This window comes from Elephantulus edwardii, unplaced genomic scaffold (genome assembly GCF_000299155.1).
Source record: "Elephantulus edwardii isolate Elephantulus edwardi_28Jun2011 unplaced genomic scaffold, EleEdw1.0 scaffold00302, whole genome shotgun sequence".
Taxonomy (NCBI): Eukaryota; Metazoa; Chordata; class Mammalia; order Macroscelidea; family Macroscelididae; genus Elephantulus; species Elephantulus edwardii.
The window spans coordinates 1,932,249-1,948,937 of record NW_006400052.1 but is presented as its reverse complement, the minus strand read 5'-3'; the positions used below and the strand labels follow the sequence as shown (position 1 = coordinate 1,948,937).

The window sequence follows — 16,689 nt, the reverse complement described above, 5'->3', positions numbered from 1 at the left end:
TTTTCCTTATTGCTGGAATTTACCTGACACATCTGTCATATTCTTCAACTCAGGACCCTGAGTTCCAAGTGCAGGCAACGGATGCAACCATGTTAAATAAGGAAAGCCAATGTGTGATGCTTTCCAGTATGCTGAGGGGCATGTGAAGGGTTTCCTCAAACCTCCTAAGGAGAACTTGTAAGATACACTCACTACCTTATTGGGCCAGGAAAAACATCTTTCTCCACCTACAATGGGAATGATGCACAAATCAGTACTCTTGGTCCATTGGCTGGCATCTTCAGGTGCCAGTCAGAGACCAGAACCCCACTATCAACCCACAGTCACAATGAAGAAACAAGCTGCACTTGGAAGGTGTAGGCATAGGAGCATGTGCAATCTTTCCCCACGGTTGAGCACCATAGAGACCTGCTCCTTTTCTTGTGGGTACTAAGAAGTCCTTAGGATTTGATAGTGTAGGCTTGTTACATGTAAGGTTGAGTTGGAGCTTAAGGCAACTGAGAACAAGAGGCACAACCAATGGCTGGTTTGAAAACAGTCTGGCACCAAAAAAAGGTAGGCTGCAGAAAAATGGGAAGTGTCTGTAAAGAAAGACCTGCTCTTCATTCCTTCCCCTAATTTCTATCACCTTTTCTTTGCCTCCTCCTCATGCCACACTTTAACTTTTACCCAATCTGGGAGTACTGGGGACCCTTTGTAAATCTCTCAATACCAAACAATGTCTTAGCCATGTTGCTCATCACAATCCTTCCTTTTCTCCCATGACTATGTGGGCTTTACCATCTGTCACCAGGATAGTATGGTACTACAGGCCTTAGGCAGGCTTAATAAGGAGCAATCACACATCTAAACCTGGAACCCATGGAGATAAGATGAAGGTGTGAAATGAACTTGTCTTTTGTGTTTTGCTGTGTCCTGAGAAGTGTTGAAGTCTTATTATGCTATAATCTATTAGAGGGAAGCTCTGGTGGTGTGATCCACAGCGAGCTGTACTGCTAACTCAAAGGCTGCACCTCTGGTGGTTTGAGTTCACCAGCAGCTTCAAGAGAGAAAGATGGGTAATCTCTTCCTGTGCAATTTACTGCCTGACAAATCCAATGGAGAGTCAGCTACCACTCAAGGGCACTAAATTTGTGTTTAATCTGTTAGAAAGTAGAAGCAGCCTACTATCTCAAGAAAGAAGGTGGCATCACTTAATTATCTTGGGTGAAAAGAAGGATGACATCAGGCAGAAGAATAAATGATTAAGCAGATCCTGGAGTTTTCTGTCTGCCCTTTCTGAGGGTGGGTGGGACTGGTAGGGTGGAAGTTTCTAGGTCTTCGTAACTTTGGGATAGCTCAACATGTCTTCATGTGTTTGGAATGGTGCAAGGAGGATTCAACAGCAGAGGACCAAAAAACAAATGCAAGTAAGATCTTATTATTGATGACATCTTTAGTAGAAATAGGAAAGATTTGAAAAACCCTTCTGATGCATTCTGTTTCTTAAGTCTGAATTGTCATTAAGTACTTTGAAAAAATTACCTATTAATTAATTTAGGACCTAGCAAGATGAGACACTCCATTATCTTTCCCTAAAAGTTTCCTTTATGACACTTGGGCCTCTTGGGTTACTTTATCTCTTTTAAGGTTGTTGTTTCATTTGTAAAATGGGAATAGTCACATATAGTATATTACTTCTGTGAAGATGTATGTGAATTTCATGCAAGGAGGATTCAATAAATGACAAATTGTCTCTAATGTTTTGTGGGTCCTTCAGAACTAGACATTCAGGCTTCCCTAATTCAGGATTAACCTTGATAATGTAATGACTAACTTGATCCTTCTTTTCCTCATTTCCCCATGTAAAAATGTTAAGATCAGCATCAAATTGGCATTCCATTGGCCAAAACTAGGAGACCATGAGACTGATTCAGGATAGGGCAAGGTTTCGACCTGTTGTTCATAATTTTCTTTGAGTTGTAGTCAATTCAACAGCACCTAAGAACAAACACATGTTTTGTTTGGGTCACATAAAAGAAAAAAATTGCTCAATATCTGGAAATGAATATATTTCACACTGAAGTCTAGACTTCTAGCTTGTCTTGAAAGAACCTGGAGAAGTAGCTGTGGTGAGCCCACACTCCGGCCTGATAACATCTAGGTCCAGAAGTGGCTTCCCATTAGGTAGGTATACACTCCAGACCTTACCCCACTGGGCTACCTTTATTAATTTACACAACTTGCTTTTAAATTTGTGGCCCCCTGCAGAGCTGGAGACTTCCTGTTCTTGGCATAGAGTAAGTGCTTACTGAGTTGGTGAACTGCCTTCTACTAAGCTCTTTCGTATTTGGCTGGAATGAGAAATCAAAGTTTGTGCTTATTTATGATGATTATGTAATAACAAACTCACTTTGAAAGTAAACAATTAAGACAGACTAGTTTAGGGATGTTAACAATCTCCAAATTTCAGTGGCTTACAACAATAAAGGTTTATTTCTTGTTTACTTAACATAAACCGATACAAAGTAGCAATGTGTTTCTATTTTCACATGGAGACAGAGATAACTGCTTAGGTACAGAGTCACATGTTAAGTAAGTAGCCTGGAACATGAACTTGTGCAAAAAAAAGCTTTTAAATACTTGTCAGTTTAAATTCTACAACTGACGCTTTTATTAAGGATCTAAGAAGATCCCAGGACCTGAGGTGGTTCGAGGGAAGGGTAAAAGAATATGCACTTTAAGCCAAGGAAATGCACCCATGCTAGGAAAGGAACAGAGAGCTTCCAAGGCATGTGACAGTTTAAAAAAAAAACAAACACCCAGCCAGACGCCTGTACTACATTAAATGTCATGCATAAATACTCAAGTACAATACCAGATATGGAGTGTTTATAGGCTTTGGTCCCCATGAGAGGCTCCACTGCTGGGCTTTTAGCTCAGGAGAGAAATGGAACCTAGACGCCCAATATGCACAGCAACGGAGGGAGCTGGGCTGGGCTTGAAAGAGGGTCCAACAGGTTGGAATCCTCTTCCTCCAGCAGGAGCTGTAGGAATAAAGGGGGCAAGACCAGGTCACTTCTACTTCTCCAGTCCCTTCTCTAGCTCCTCAACCCATGCCTCATTCTCATCTACTTAGATTACTGTTCACACCTTCTCTTTGCTTATTTTCCCACCTCCATCCTGTCTCCTCTAATCCCTTCATCACAGCGACCATACTTCCTGTTCTGGAACTCAGTGTCTCCGAATGTGTGGGTTCCTAGTGCAGGAACATTCCCTTCATGCACAGCTGAGTTAGACTCCTGAGCCATAATCACATAACCCTCTCTGACTTCTCTGTTCTAACAGCTCCTCTAGGTTTATTTCCTCACTCAAAGGAGCAAATTATCCAGCAAGCATAAGTCAGCTTGTGTGAATTTTAATTTTGCACAGGTTTCACCATGTGAATCCTAGCTCTGGGAGAAGCAATGCCGTAAGTTGGGCACTAGTAGAGCACATACAACCTCCTGGAGAAAAACACTCCCACCTCAGGCGTGGATTACAACATGTGATATTGTTCACTGCATATCTGTAAATAAGCACAAGTAAGCCAGTGCTTGCCTGCTTACTGGGTAATTCATCACTTTAAGGGACTGTAAATAGGAAAAGAGGCTTTGATTCTGTGGGAAGGTGCTATGAGGTTGGGAGAGAAACAGACGTCAGTCATACCTGGAAACACAATCTTTGATGTAGTGAAAAAATGTGAAATTTTACATGATAGATGATCTGGTAAGCAAGTCAAGTGCTGTATTTGTCTACTGGATAATCCGTGGTCACTCACATACCACTCATTTAAAAGAGGATTCCCAGATTTTCCTCTCTGCCTCCGTAGACATTTCTCATCCTCAAGTTTCCTCCAGTCTTCTACAGACTTGAAATTGTGCCTTGTGAAGGTAACTAGGTTCCAATTAGAATGGAATCTCCCTGAAAGCAGTTATGAGACCTTTCTGGTGCAGCTGTCATCTCTAGCCCCTGTCCAGAGTTCATCAGGTAGCCTGGGTGAAGAGAGAGAGCCTTGGACTGCAGTCAGGTTCTGTCTTGTTTTATGTCCTTGGGCAAGTCTCTGCCTCTTCTGGGCCTCATCTTCCCTGACACCAGGGCACTGGACATTTATTGGTGAGTGTAAAGCTTGACATGAATGGCCCTCAAGTGTTCTGGTGGCCTACTGGAAGGAACTGCACTGGCAGCCCAAAGTTATACCCAAAGTTCAAATCCACCAGTTGTTCCGTGGGAGAAAGATGGGCCAACCCCTCCTGTGCTATTACTAATTGCTTCTGAAATTCCACCGGAAGGTCAGTGACATGTCAGTTCTAACACAATTGTATATAACAACAAAAACAAATGCAATCCCAGAGACTAGGCAGAGAGTCTGTACCTGAATAGGTTCAGCTGTGATCCTGATCTCCTTGGTTTAGTCCCTGCTTACTCCAGTGACTTCATCTCCCAGTCATCCCAATCCTATCCTCTCACAGGACCCTGCACTGGTTTGGGCAGGAAGTTTACCTGGTGGACCACAGGGGTGGAGCAAGGAGATCCACGCAGGGTTTGGAGGAATAGACGGAGTCACACGGGGAGCTTGGGATGAATCTTTCAGCCCCACAAGGGCCTCAGCTGCCTCCCTCTGAAGCTGTCTTTCTGAGGGGCCTGATGTCCAGGTCAGGCGAGAGGCTCCAGGGACCTGCAAGGCAAAGTGAGACAAGCATACCGGAATTTCCACTTTGGCCCCTTAGTCCTCCTGCAGCCCCTGGTTCCCTCCCTGGCCCTGTTCTTCCCTCCCTCAGAGTCCTGAGTCCCACCAGGACCTGTGGCCGTAGCAGAAGAGGGTCTGGGGTGCCACAGGGCTGAAGGATGAGAGTTGAGCATCTAGAAACAAGGAGAAAAGATGCCAGGAGAGTTAAATAAACAAAGAGGGGCAGGATTTTATTTTTCCTGATCTGGAAAATTGTGTCTGCTGGGACAGTAGGTTTTGTGGCCTTGGGAAACTTCTTTCCCCTGACTTAATTTGTTTTCTGTACAGTGAAGACCTATGCCAACTTTGAGGATTACAGGGAATCACTGGTGCCAGTCTTTAAAACATGACAAAAGAACCGAAGGGGCTGAGATTACTGTCTGTGCCAAGTCTAGTTCCCTTTCCCCACAATCCCCCAATTACCAGGGAAACTGAAGGACCAGCTTGGCCTAACATCAGAAAGCTTTCTCTAACGTCCTCTGTAGAAGTGCTCCCCATCATGTGTCCCCACCCCAATATCAACAGCAAATTCTACTCCATCTTCTGTTTCAATGGAAGCCAGGGTTTTTACTAGATGTGTTCTATACATTACTGTCAATTCTCATAACAATCCAGGTTAACTGCTATGTACTAGAGTTGGAATCAACTCATGGCTGACTCTCCAGAAGGTTTTCAGAGGCAGTAATGGTGCAGAAGAAGAAGAACAACAACAACAACAAATTTCTAACAGGAATAGACTGCCCATCTTTCTTCCACAGAGCAGCTGGCGGATTCGAACCATGTGCCTTCTGCTCTTGGCAGAGCAGCTCCTTTCCACTGATAGGAAAGTAGGATCAGAGAGGTCAAGTTACTTGTCCACTGTCTTACAGGTAGCCTATTGTGAGATCCTCTTCCTTGTCATCTATTATGGTGTCCAGTAAGCACATGGTAAGCAAATACATACGTGCGGGGCAGGCCAGAGGGTCCTTGAGGCTCTCCAGAAAGAGGAGCTGTCAGTATTGGGCGAGGCCCTGGACAGGCTGGGAGGGGCCCCTGAGTGGGCAGGCGGAGAGAGGTACCAGAGTCAAAGCCTGATGAGGGAGGGGAAAACGGAGAGGTAACAACCTTCCAAAAACCAAAACAAAGAACCGGAAACTGACCAAGTCCCTAAATCTGTGTGGAGTACAGCTCATCCTAACAGAAATGTGCTATAAAACTCAGTTCTACTCTGTAACATATGAGGTCACCAGAAGTCAGAACTGATTCCACAGCAATGGGTGTGGTTTTGGTGTATACTTTAAAATACACACCAGATTTTTAAGAGTCAGCATAAACAAAACCCAAAATTTAACCGTTCTCAATAATTTTTATATTGATAGTAAGTTAAAATGATATTTTTTAATCTACTGGGTTAAATAAATTTTTTTTAAAAGCTGATGAGAGCTGGAGAATGCAGAATGTATCTAGATTGGCAGCACCATGATAGATGGTGAAGAGACTGAGACTGTTAACAGCTTTAGTTTGCTTGGCTCCACATCAACACTTGGTACCAGCAGCCAGGAAATGAAAAGATGCATTGTATTGGGAACATCTGTGGTCAGAGACCTCTCCAAAGTACCGAAGAGCAACGATGTCTGTCTGGAGACTAAGTTGTACTTGATCCCTTGGACTTTGCAATTATTTGCTACGTGTCAGAAAGCTCGACAAATGACTAGCGATGACTGAAGGAGAATGGATGCCTTTTTTTTTTTTTTTTAGAATGGATGCCTTTAAGCTGTGGTGCGGGAGTAGAGTATTGAATAACCATGGACTGCTAGGAGAATAAACAGGTTCATCCTAGAGAGGGTGAGACCATGCTGCTCCTTGTTTGACATACTTTGGATATGCTGCAAGCAGGGACCAGTCCGTAGAGAGGGATGTCATGCTTGGGAGGGTGGAGGCAAAGTGCAAAAGAGGAAGACCCTCGATGATTCAGTGACTGGAGTAATGGGGGTAGGTGTGTCAGAGACAATAAGCCTGGCACAAGACAGAGCAGGGTTTAGGGCTGTTGTACAAAGGGTCGCTATGAGTTGTAGGCGACTTGATGACACATAACAACATTGGGATCAGAGGTCATGGCTCAATCCTCCCTGCTCTGTACCCTTCCTCTTCTCTCTCCACACAAGTACACTAACCTCCAAACACCTGAATGAATGTTGAATGACCATGTTACCTGGGAAGGGATGCAGCGGGACAGCAGGGTCTTGACAAAACAAGCGGCATACCACTGGGGGTGGCATGGACAAGCCTGGAGACAGCCAGTGGCCAGGAGCCCAAGGACCTGGAGGCAGTGGAGTCCAGGACAAAGGCAAGGCTTCCGGGGGGCGGCTGAGTAGCAAAGGTCCACAGGAGTTCTCCTGAAGGGCAAAAGGCATGAACTGAAGTCAGGTACAGGCTGAATATGGGCAAGAGCAAGAGGCATGGTTTGAGACAGTCAAGGACCCCAAAACATCAGAGCTAGGAAGGTTTTAAAGTTCCACCCCATTGTGCTAAAGAAAGAGAAATTATTTGCTCAAGATCATACAGCAAGTCAGAGTCAGAGCTAAAATGCAGATGCCCAGGATACAGAGGAAGGAGCCCAGGCAGTGGCTAGGATGGGAGTTCCCCCCTTTTGGACCCAGGGTTTCCTTACCTTCCCGGGAGATGTCAGGGCCAGTGGGATTGGTCCATGTGGTGTCTGAGGCTGTGGTACTATGTTCTCCTTCCCAGCTATGAAGACCCAGGGAAAGTTTTGGTTAAACATTTCTCCTTGAACCTTGACCCAACCCTGCACACATTGAGCTCTTACCTCATTGTGGCCTTTTTCTACCCCAGATCACACTTTATCCTCACGACACTAAATCAGATTTTACAGCTGGGCAGGCTGAGCCAGAGGGTAGAAATACCCAAGTTCACACAACAATTTAGTGGGAGGATTGAACTCTTTTCTCTACTTATACTTTCCACACCCAAACCATTGTCCTATTCCTGGACAGAGACACTTACAAAGGACTTCTGGTTGAATGGTTCCCTTCTTGACACGGCTGCGAGCTTTGGGAGGGGCTGTCCCTCTCATTAGCCCCTGTGCTAGCTGTTTCTTAAGCTGCGCCTCCTGCTGCCTACGCAAGGCCACCTGTGCAGCCATGACCCTTCGACGCTCCCTAAAAGGATAGTGAGTCAAAACCCAACCAGTTTTAGAAGAACTATGCCCTCCACCGTTCCCTGAGCCTCACACTCACAAAATAAGGACACATTTGTGGCACTCGCAAGTCTGGAAGAGGCACAGGCGTTTGTGTCCCTTGAGGTGGGCAGTGACACCGTGGTTGCGGCATCGGGCGCAGGTAGGAGAGCGAATGACCGTTCTCCTGGGGATGAGCTCAGTGTCCTGGGGGGCTCCAATCTCGCCTGCTTTGGCAAAGTCTGAGGGGCAGTGGGGGTCATCAGCTGTTTTATTTGACTCCATGTATCTAGGGGCAAGAATGGCAGGTTACCATGGTTGAGTGGTCCCTGTGCTGACCAACGTTATCTGCTTCTGGGAAGTGACACCTGAAGTGGTTTTCCATCTCATTCACTCTGGATTCAGCTTTTACCATCCTTCCCTTCTTTCTTATTCAACCCAAGCTCTTTCTCAGGCATCCCCCTTCCAGGAGCACCTGCTTCCTACGAAACCCCACCCACTTTTCTTTCTCATGTTAGTTTCACTTTTCCTTTCCAACTCCCAAATTCCACTTTTGCTCACCATCACACTTCCCCCCAGGCATAAATCCCAGTACTGGGCATGCTCACGTGCTCCCATGTACCCCACAATCAATCCCTACACCCTCTCTGAGCAGCTTGATCTCTCCCACAGGGATTCCTGACAACCTCTTTGACTATTACTCTCTGACCTCCCATCATTTTGTCAATTTCCACGAGTATCTTTATGCATCCACACTCAATTCGACCGTCAGTCTCACACATGACCTGCCCTCCGACTTCTCGGATTAAAAGACCCGTGCACGCTTGTAATCTTAGTGTTTCATTCTTGTTTCCTCGCCCCATTTCCCTTTCATTAGGTGGGCTCAGCACATCTGCGATCGGGGTAGGGCGGGTGCAGATGTGTGGCCCACAGGCTCGCTGAGTCCTAGTTGACTTGATGGCAACCAACAACGAGAACGTAGTCACGTTACCCACCGCACCTGTGCGAGGTCACGGGCGCCCGCCCACCACACCTGTGCGAGGTCACGGGTGCCCGCCTACCACACCTGTGCGAGGTCACGGGCGCCCGCCCACCGCACCTGAGCGAGGTCACGGGCGCCTGCCTACCACACCTGAACGAGGTCACGGGCGCCTGCCCACCACACCTGAGGTCACGGGCGCCTGCCCACCACACCTGTGCGAGGTCATGGGTGTTTACCCACCACACCTGGGCGAGGTCACAGGCGCCCGCCTACCACACCTGAGGTCACGGGCGCCCGCCCACCACACCTGAGTGAGGTCACAAGAGTTTATCCACCACACCTGGGCGAGGTCACGGGCGCCGCCCACCACACCTGAGGTCACGGGCGCCCGCCCACCACACCTGAGTGAGGTCACAAGAGTTTATCCACCACACCTGGGCGAGGTCACGGGCGCCCGCCCACCACACCTGGGCCATCCCTGTCGCCTGTCCACCCACAGGTCCACCTGTTGCGGATAATACAGGCCCCACCCCACTAAGGGCTGTTCCCCACACGGCTGTGGGGCCCCTGTGCTGTGTGAGGCCCAGATCCAGGCCGGACGCCCCAGGCTCCTCTGAAGCACCCACACTGCACTCCCGGATGCAATTCCCCGAAATCGCCGCCCTCCCTTCACGCTCCTGCGCCCACTTACGACATTCCTCCCCCTCAGGATCCATCCCACCCTTTCGGGGCACCCCCAACCGCTGGGCCGCGGCCAGTCCCGGGGCGGGGTGGGGGAGGGGCGCGGGAGCGCGCGGAGTGGGGGGCGCGAGAGGCTCCGGAGGGACCAGGCTGAGGGGGTGGGGATGGGGTCCCTGGGGAGGGGTCCAGCCTAGAGAAAAGTGGGAGCAGTGACGGCGAGGGAGGGGTGTTGTTGGCACAGCCAGGCCGAGGGTTACCACAGCCGGGAGCGGGTTCAGTCAGTCAGTCAGAGGAGACCAAACCTCCAGCAAACAAGTAGCTTGAGAAACGGCTGCCTCTCACTATTTTCCCGCCCCTTATTACAGCCACCAATCAGCTTCAAGCACCGCCTACCACCGTGAGGCGGCCATCCAATGAGCTTTGGGTTCCAGAGCTGTTGGCCCTTCTCTTACCTCTCGCCCTCTGTCTCGGGGATCAGGCCAGCCAATGGTGCTTCGAGTTGGCCCTCAAGCCCCTGCATCTCCCCAGCACTTTACAATCCAGATTGTTCCTCCCCTTTGAGGAAGGGACCAATGGGGCGTCGAGTATCACTACTGTAGAACAGCTCACATACCCCTCTGCGCGCACGTGGGCTTGAGCAGTGTGCGCATGCGCAGAGCCCAGCCTTTCGGACCGGCTGCAAGGAGGTTACCTGCTCTGGGCGTTTGAGGGCTTTCTCTGTTTGGGAGCTTCTGTTTTCCCGTGACTTCACTGTAGCCCAACCCCTGATCCTGCCTGCTCTTCCTTGTTTCCACCCTCCCCACTCCCCCTGATTTACCCATTCGCTTCCTTTTCAGCCCTTTCCCTTCTTCACATCTGCCTCCTTGGCTCACATTTTTATTTTCCAGACTTTGATTCTCTCCTTGTCTGTCCTGCTGATTCTTGGACTTCTCAATAATCAGTTCTCTACTTGCCTGACCCTTTTCCCCACACTTACCCTTTCCAAGATCTTTATAGGCGTTCTTTTCAGGCGTTACCACCCTCCGCTGGATTTCACCCTGTTCTCTGTTCTGTGCTTGTCACTTCTCTTGGGTCGCCTTCAGGTTTACTTCGCCTCGTCCTTGGTGGGCGATCTCCTTTTCTCTCTCACTCTGAGCCCCATCTCCATGTCCCTTTCCTCTTCCCAGGACCCTCTATCGTATCTCTCCTGGTCCTAATCTCTCCCTGTCTCCCAGATTTCTCTCCTTCCATTTGGCCCTTCCTTGGTGTATAATTTCCTTTTCAAGGCATTTCACCCCTCCATTCCTTTATCCTTGGAGACTTTAGGCTTTCTGGTTGTGTCCTGGCTTGTGCTCACTTCTGGTGTTTTGCACATAGGCTGGTGTATGCTGTCTTCTTTGACTCCCAGCCTTCATTTCCATTTTTCGAGTCTTTTTTTCTCCCACCCAAGGAGTCTTAGTCCCTTGGGTTGTCATAAAACTTGGGTGACAGACAGATCTTGTGTATCTGCGGTGTTCTGGACAGAAAGGTGGCACGAGTGACCCGTGGTTGGAGTCCTGCTTAAGGGGACAGGACTAGATAAGGTTGGAAAGGTGATTTGGGGCTGTCCAGGGGTGTGGGGAGGAGATGCTGTGCACTGAAGAGATTGACTTTGGTCCTTTAGGAAGTTGGGGAAGTAAAAATGTTTATGGAGAATTTAGAATATGTTCTGAATGCTATATTAATAATCTTATTAATCCTCTTAGTGGCCGTATGAGATGTATTAGTAAACTATAAAATAAAAAAGAGCTCAGAGTTAGACAAATTGGACAAGATTATACAACTCCTATCTAGAATAGTAAGGATTTCAAGCATGGCCTATCTGTCTTCCAAAAGATAGCCTTGTTTTTGTTATTTCTTCTTACTACAATTCCCTCCTTGCATTCTCTGACAGACTTAAATGCAGTCATTCTAAGCTGATTATTGTGTACCTTTGATTTGTGTTTTCTTAGAAAATGTGTAGTGTTTTATGTGCATGCGTTTTTAATTTGTGCGAGTGATTCTGTGTCATTTATTATTTAATGTTATCAGTATTATGCTCTTTTTTTTAGACATACACCATTTCTTTAATTTAAAATATAATTTTAATTTCTCCTGTATTCATCTGCTAATTTCCCCCAACCTCTTCGTGGCTGGAGAGAATCACACTACATCTTAATAGAAGTTTCAGAGAGCCACATTCAGAACTCAGGGCTCATAGATAGAGGAGCTCTGTACGGTAGTTTGTTTAAATGTCCCAACATGGCTGCCAGCATTATTCTTTTAAGATGGGTCTTTGATATGTATTTATCACATATACTAATTCTTCCTAATGCTTCATGATCTTGGGGAGGGGTGCTCTTATTGTCTCAGTTTACTGCCAATCATATTGCATCCTCAGACATAATCCTTTGTAGGCCAAGGTAGACATTTCTGTTTTAAAAACCTAGGAATAGGATTGCGTGTTTGTAACCCAAACTAATAAGGAGCTTTGGTGGCATATTGAGTTGCTGATTGAAAAGTAAGTAGTTTGAATCCACCAGGTGATCCTTGGGAGAAAGATTGATAGCCTCTTGCCATAAAATGTAAAGCTTTGGGGCGGCGAGAAAAATGCAACAATGAATGAACAGAATTCCAAAATCTCTGTAGATGTTCATTGAAATAAAAAAAATAATTTTTTTTAAAAAAAGTAAAGCTTTGGAAACTTGATACAGGATAAATCTGCATCAGAATTGACTTGATGGCAGTGAGTTAAAACTCAATACACAAGAATCAGATTGACCGTCTGTGGAAAAAGATAGCAGAAAAGCTTAATATTACCAAAATAAGGGACTGATTATGGAACAGACCATCAATTACTCCTATGCAAGTTCAAGTTGAAGTTAGAGAAAATTAAAAACAAGCTCACAAGAGCCAAAATAGAACTGTGTTGTTATTGATTGCCTTCGAGTCGAGCACGACTCATAGCAACCCTATGAGTAAAAGTCTTGAAAAGCCCCTCAACAACTATTGATATTTATCAAAGTTCATAGAGTTTCCGGAGGCAGGTTATTTAGGAAGTGGATGCCACTCTTGTGTATCCTATATGAATTTAGATACGATCTCAAGAATAGATTTGATGTATTAAACACTAATGTCAGATGAATTGTGGGATGACGTTAAGGGCATAATATATGAAGAAAGCAAAAGGTCGTTAAAAAGATAAGAAATAAAAGACCTAAATAGATACTGCAAGAGACTCTGAAACTTGCCCTTGAATGTAAAGAAGATGAAGTGAAAGAGCTAAATAGTGCTACTGCTACTGGTACTACTACTACTACTACTACAAAGCAAAGTAGTATAATGTGTAAAGACTTGGAGTTAGGAAATTTACTCTCAATATTTCTCAAATGGAAATAATTGAAGAAAAAATTCAAGCCTCAGATTGCAATAGTAAGAGATTCTATAGGCAAAATATTAAATGACAGGAAATATGAAAGGAGGTAGAAGTAACGCACAGTCACTGTACCAAAAAAAAAGAATTGCTTGGTACCCAGCTGTTTCAGAAGTTAGCACGTGATTGAGCACTGATGGTCATGAGGGCAGAAATCAAAACTGCACTGAGGTTTTGGAGAAAAAGAAACCTCTAGGACTTGACAGAATACCTACTGATCGAACTCTTTCAACAGGTGAATACAGTGTTGGAAGTGCTCATTCATTCATTCTCAGAAGTTTGGAAGACAACTACTTGACCAAGTGACTGGAAGAGATGCATATATATGCCATTTAAAAAAATTGAAAGGCGTCTTTTTACGAAGATGGCGCGAAAGCAAAGAAGAAAGTCCCTGCCTTTCCCAAAATGGAAGCAGTCCTAAAAGGCATCCACAGCCACTCACAAAAAAAAGAATATACACACATCACCCACCTTCCAGTGGCCTAAGATGCTGAGACTCCGAGGCAACCCAAATACCCTGGAAGAGTGCCCCCTGGAAATAAGCGTCACCATCAAATTTCCCCTGACGACTGAGTCAGCATAAAGAAGATAGAAGATAACAACATACTTGCCTTCATTGTGGATGTCAAAGTCAATAAGCACCAAATGAAATAAGCTGTAAAGAAGCTCTATGACATTGATGTCAACACTTTGATTAGGCCTGATGGAGAGAAGAAGGCCTCTGTTCAGTTTGCTCCAGACTATGATGCTTCGGATGTTGCCAACAAAATTGGGATTATCTAAACTGAGTCCAGCTGGCTAATTCTAAATACAAATTTTTCTCTTAAAAAAAGAAAAAGGCAATCTAATATATTGCAGGGACTGTAGAACATTTGGATTATAGGTAATTTGTACAAGTGATACTGTGCGTGATCATTAATATCACACAAGTGAATTTTGAGAATTTTTTTATATTATAGAAGAAAATGAGATTACAATATATTTATTTACTGAAATATCTATATCAGTTATACTATGGTGAATTGCCTTTTCATTTGTTTGTAAGGTTGTTTTTTTCATTTTTTAAAAATTTTTTAAATTTTATTTTTATTATTTCTGTGTGTGCGTGTGTGTGTGTGTGTGTGTACCGGTACAGGAGGATATTGTCCCTCCTTCCCCGGCAGAGCATCTGGTGGATTTGAACCGTGTGCCTCTGAGATTGCAATGCAGGTTCTTGCCACTAGGCCACCAGATCTCCCCTTGGTTTTTTCATTAAAAAATATTTTATTTTTTAAATTTCACATTGATTCACATCAAAGTTTGTATACATTGTTTTCACACTATGTTTCATCCACACAGTGTTTCATATAATCATTCTCATTCGCTATGTGTTATAAAATCATTTACCATTAAACCGTGCCCATCATTAATAATCCTGTCTTTGCAGATCCTTACAGACCTTTCCATTTCCTTTACTTCATTCACCAAATTGTATGACCTTATGATTTCCCCCCTTGTCCACTTCCTCCCCCCTTTCCCTTTGTGTCCCCATGTATATTTTACAAGTTATTCTTCTGTTTTTACAATGATGGGCGTATGCAGTATTTATCCTTATGAATCGGAGATATTTCACTCTACATACTGCCCTCCAGTCTGTTTGTAAGATTATTTTAGGTGACTAAGGATTCTGAAGCTTTGTCTGGCATACTTTGGTCATGTTGCAAGGGTGAAGGGACAGTGCAAGAGAGGAAGACCCTCGATGAGATGGATTGATTCAGTGACTAGGGTAATGGAGGTGAGTGTGTCAGAGACAATAAGATTGGCACAGAATAGAGCAGGGTTTAGGGCTGTTGTACATAAGGTTGCTATGAGTCACACACCTTGATGACACATAACAACAACAACAATAAATTTTAAAATATATTTGTTAGACTAATAACAATAGTAATTAATATTAACACAGTACTTTCTTATATACAAAGAGAATAATTTTTAAATGGCTGCATTGACATGGAATGGCCAGAAATTCAAGCTGGATTCAGAAGAAGGCATAGAACAAAGGATATTGTTGCTGGCATCAAATGGATCTTGACTGAAAGCAGAAAGATGTTTGTGTTTTATACCAGAGAGATGTTTACTTGTGTTTTATTCACTACGCAAAGGCACTCAATTGTTGGATCATAATAAATTATGGGTAACATTGAGAAGAATTACAGAAGACTTAATTGTGTTTAGGCAGAAATTGTACATAGACCAAGAGGCAATAATTTGAACAGAACAAAGGGATACTACATTGTTTAAAGTTAGAAAAAGTGTGTGTCAGAGTTGCATCTTTTCATCATACCTATTCAATTTTGTTTGCTGAGCACATCATCTGAGATACTAGACTGTATGAAGAAGAATGTGACATCGTGATTGGAGGAAGACTCATCTGTAAGAGTCCTATCACACCTGTATTACACAGATGACACAGCTTGCTTGTACCTGATTCAAGCCATGGTATTTTCAGTTATCTCATACACTGGGCAATGAATAAGGAGAACTGAAGAACTAATGGCTATATGGACTGTGCTGTTTTTGAAGAATATTGAACATACCACGGATTGCCAAATGAACAAAAAAAGTCTTGGAAGAAGTGCAGCCAGCATGCTCCTTGGAAGGGAGGATGGTGAGAGTTGATCTCATATCCTTTGGGCATGTTATCAGGAGAAGCCAGTCACTGGAAAAGTACATCATACTTGCCAAAGTAAAGGATTGGTAAAAAAGAGGAAGACCCCCAATGAGATGGATTGACTTAGTGGCTGCAACAATGGGTTTAACCATTGCAGAGACTGAGAATAGCAAAGGACTGGGCAGGGTTCTCTGTACATAGGATAGCTACAAATTGGGGCAACTCAATGGCAACTAACAAAATATCAAGTGCAACCAAATACTCCTTGCAGTTCTGCTTTGGCCCCGAAACCTTGCTTTCTGAAAATAAAAGGGATTTGAAGCACTTTCTAATGAAAATCAAAGACTATAGCCTTTAGTAAGGATTATACTTAAATATGAAGAAAACAAAACAAAAATTCTCACAATTGAATCATCAACAGCATGAAAAACAGAAAAGGTTAAAGTTGTCAGGGATTTTGCTTCACTTGATCGACATTTGATACTCACAGAAGCAACAGCTAAGAAATCAAATGGCATATTGCATTGGGAAAACCAGCTGCCAAAATCTTCCTTAAACTGTTAAAAAGCAAGAATGTCACTTTGAGGACCACATTGTACTTGGCCCAAGTTTCCAGTCACCTCATACACATGCAAAGATGGATAATAAATAAGGAAGAGCAAGACCGGGCAAAGTGTGGAAATTATCGAACAATAAACATCAAGGATATCACATGCAAGCAAAATCCTACTGAAGGTTATCTGAAAATGACTGGATCATCAACATACATCAATAGAAAACTACTAGAAATACAGGGTGGGTTTAGAAAAGGCTGTGGCACTAGAGACATTATTGCCAGTGTCAAGTGGATCTTGGCTGAAAGCAAAGAGTTCTAGAGGCATGTCTATCTGTGTTTCATTGACTATGAAAATGCATTTGACTGCGGATAACAACAAATTGTGGCTAACCTTGAGAAGAATGGGAATTCCAGAACACTTGACTGTATTCATGCAAAACCTACACTTGGACTAGGAAGCAGGCATCA

General features: G+C 44.5%; 1 protein-coding gene across 1 annotated transcript; it reads right to left on the bottom strand.

The window, feature by feature from the left end:
• Window positions 1-2,913: 2,913 nt before the first annotated feature.
• Window positions 2,914-8,207, bottom strand: DMRTC2 (DMRT-like family C2). The gene is made up of 8 exons (XM_006900921.1): window positions 7,984-8,207; window positions 7,751-7,905; window positions 7,398-7,474; window positions 6,939-7,119; window positions 5,691-5,817; window positions 4,821-4,881; window positions 4,522-4,696; window positions 2,914-3,026 (listed from the first exon to the last, which is right to left on the bottom strand). Exons 1-8 carry the CDS (start codon window positions 8,205-8,207, stop codon window positions 2,914-2,916), a joined length of 1,113 nt encoding a protein of 370 aa, XP_006900983.1.
• Window positions 8,208-16,689: the final 8,482 nt, after the last annotated feature.

Coding starts and splice junctions, on each gene's coding strand:
- DMRTC2 (XM_006900921.1), bottom strand. CDS start 8,207: ATGGAGTCAAATAAAACAGCTGATGACCCCCACTGCCCCTCAGACTTT. Junction 7,475..7,750: donor CATTCAACCAGAAGTCCTTT/GTAAGTGTCTCT, acceptor GGGTCTTCATAG/CTGGGAAGGAGAACATAGTA. Junction 3,027..4,521: donor CCACCCCTGTGGTCCACCAG/GTAAACTTCCTG, acceptor TTATTCCTACAG/CTCCTGCTGGAGGAAGAGGA.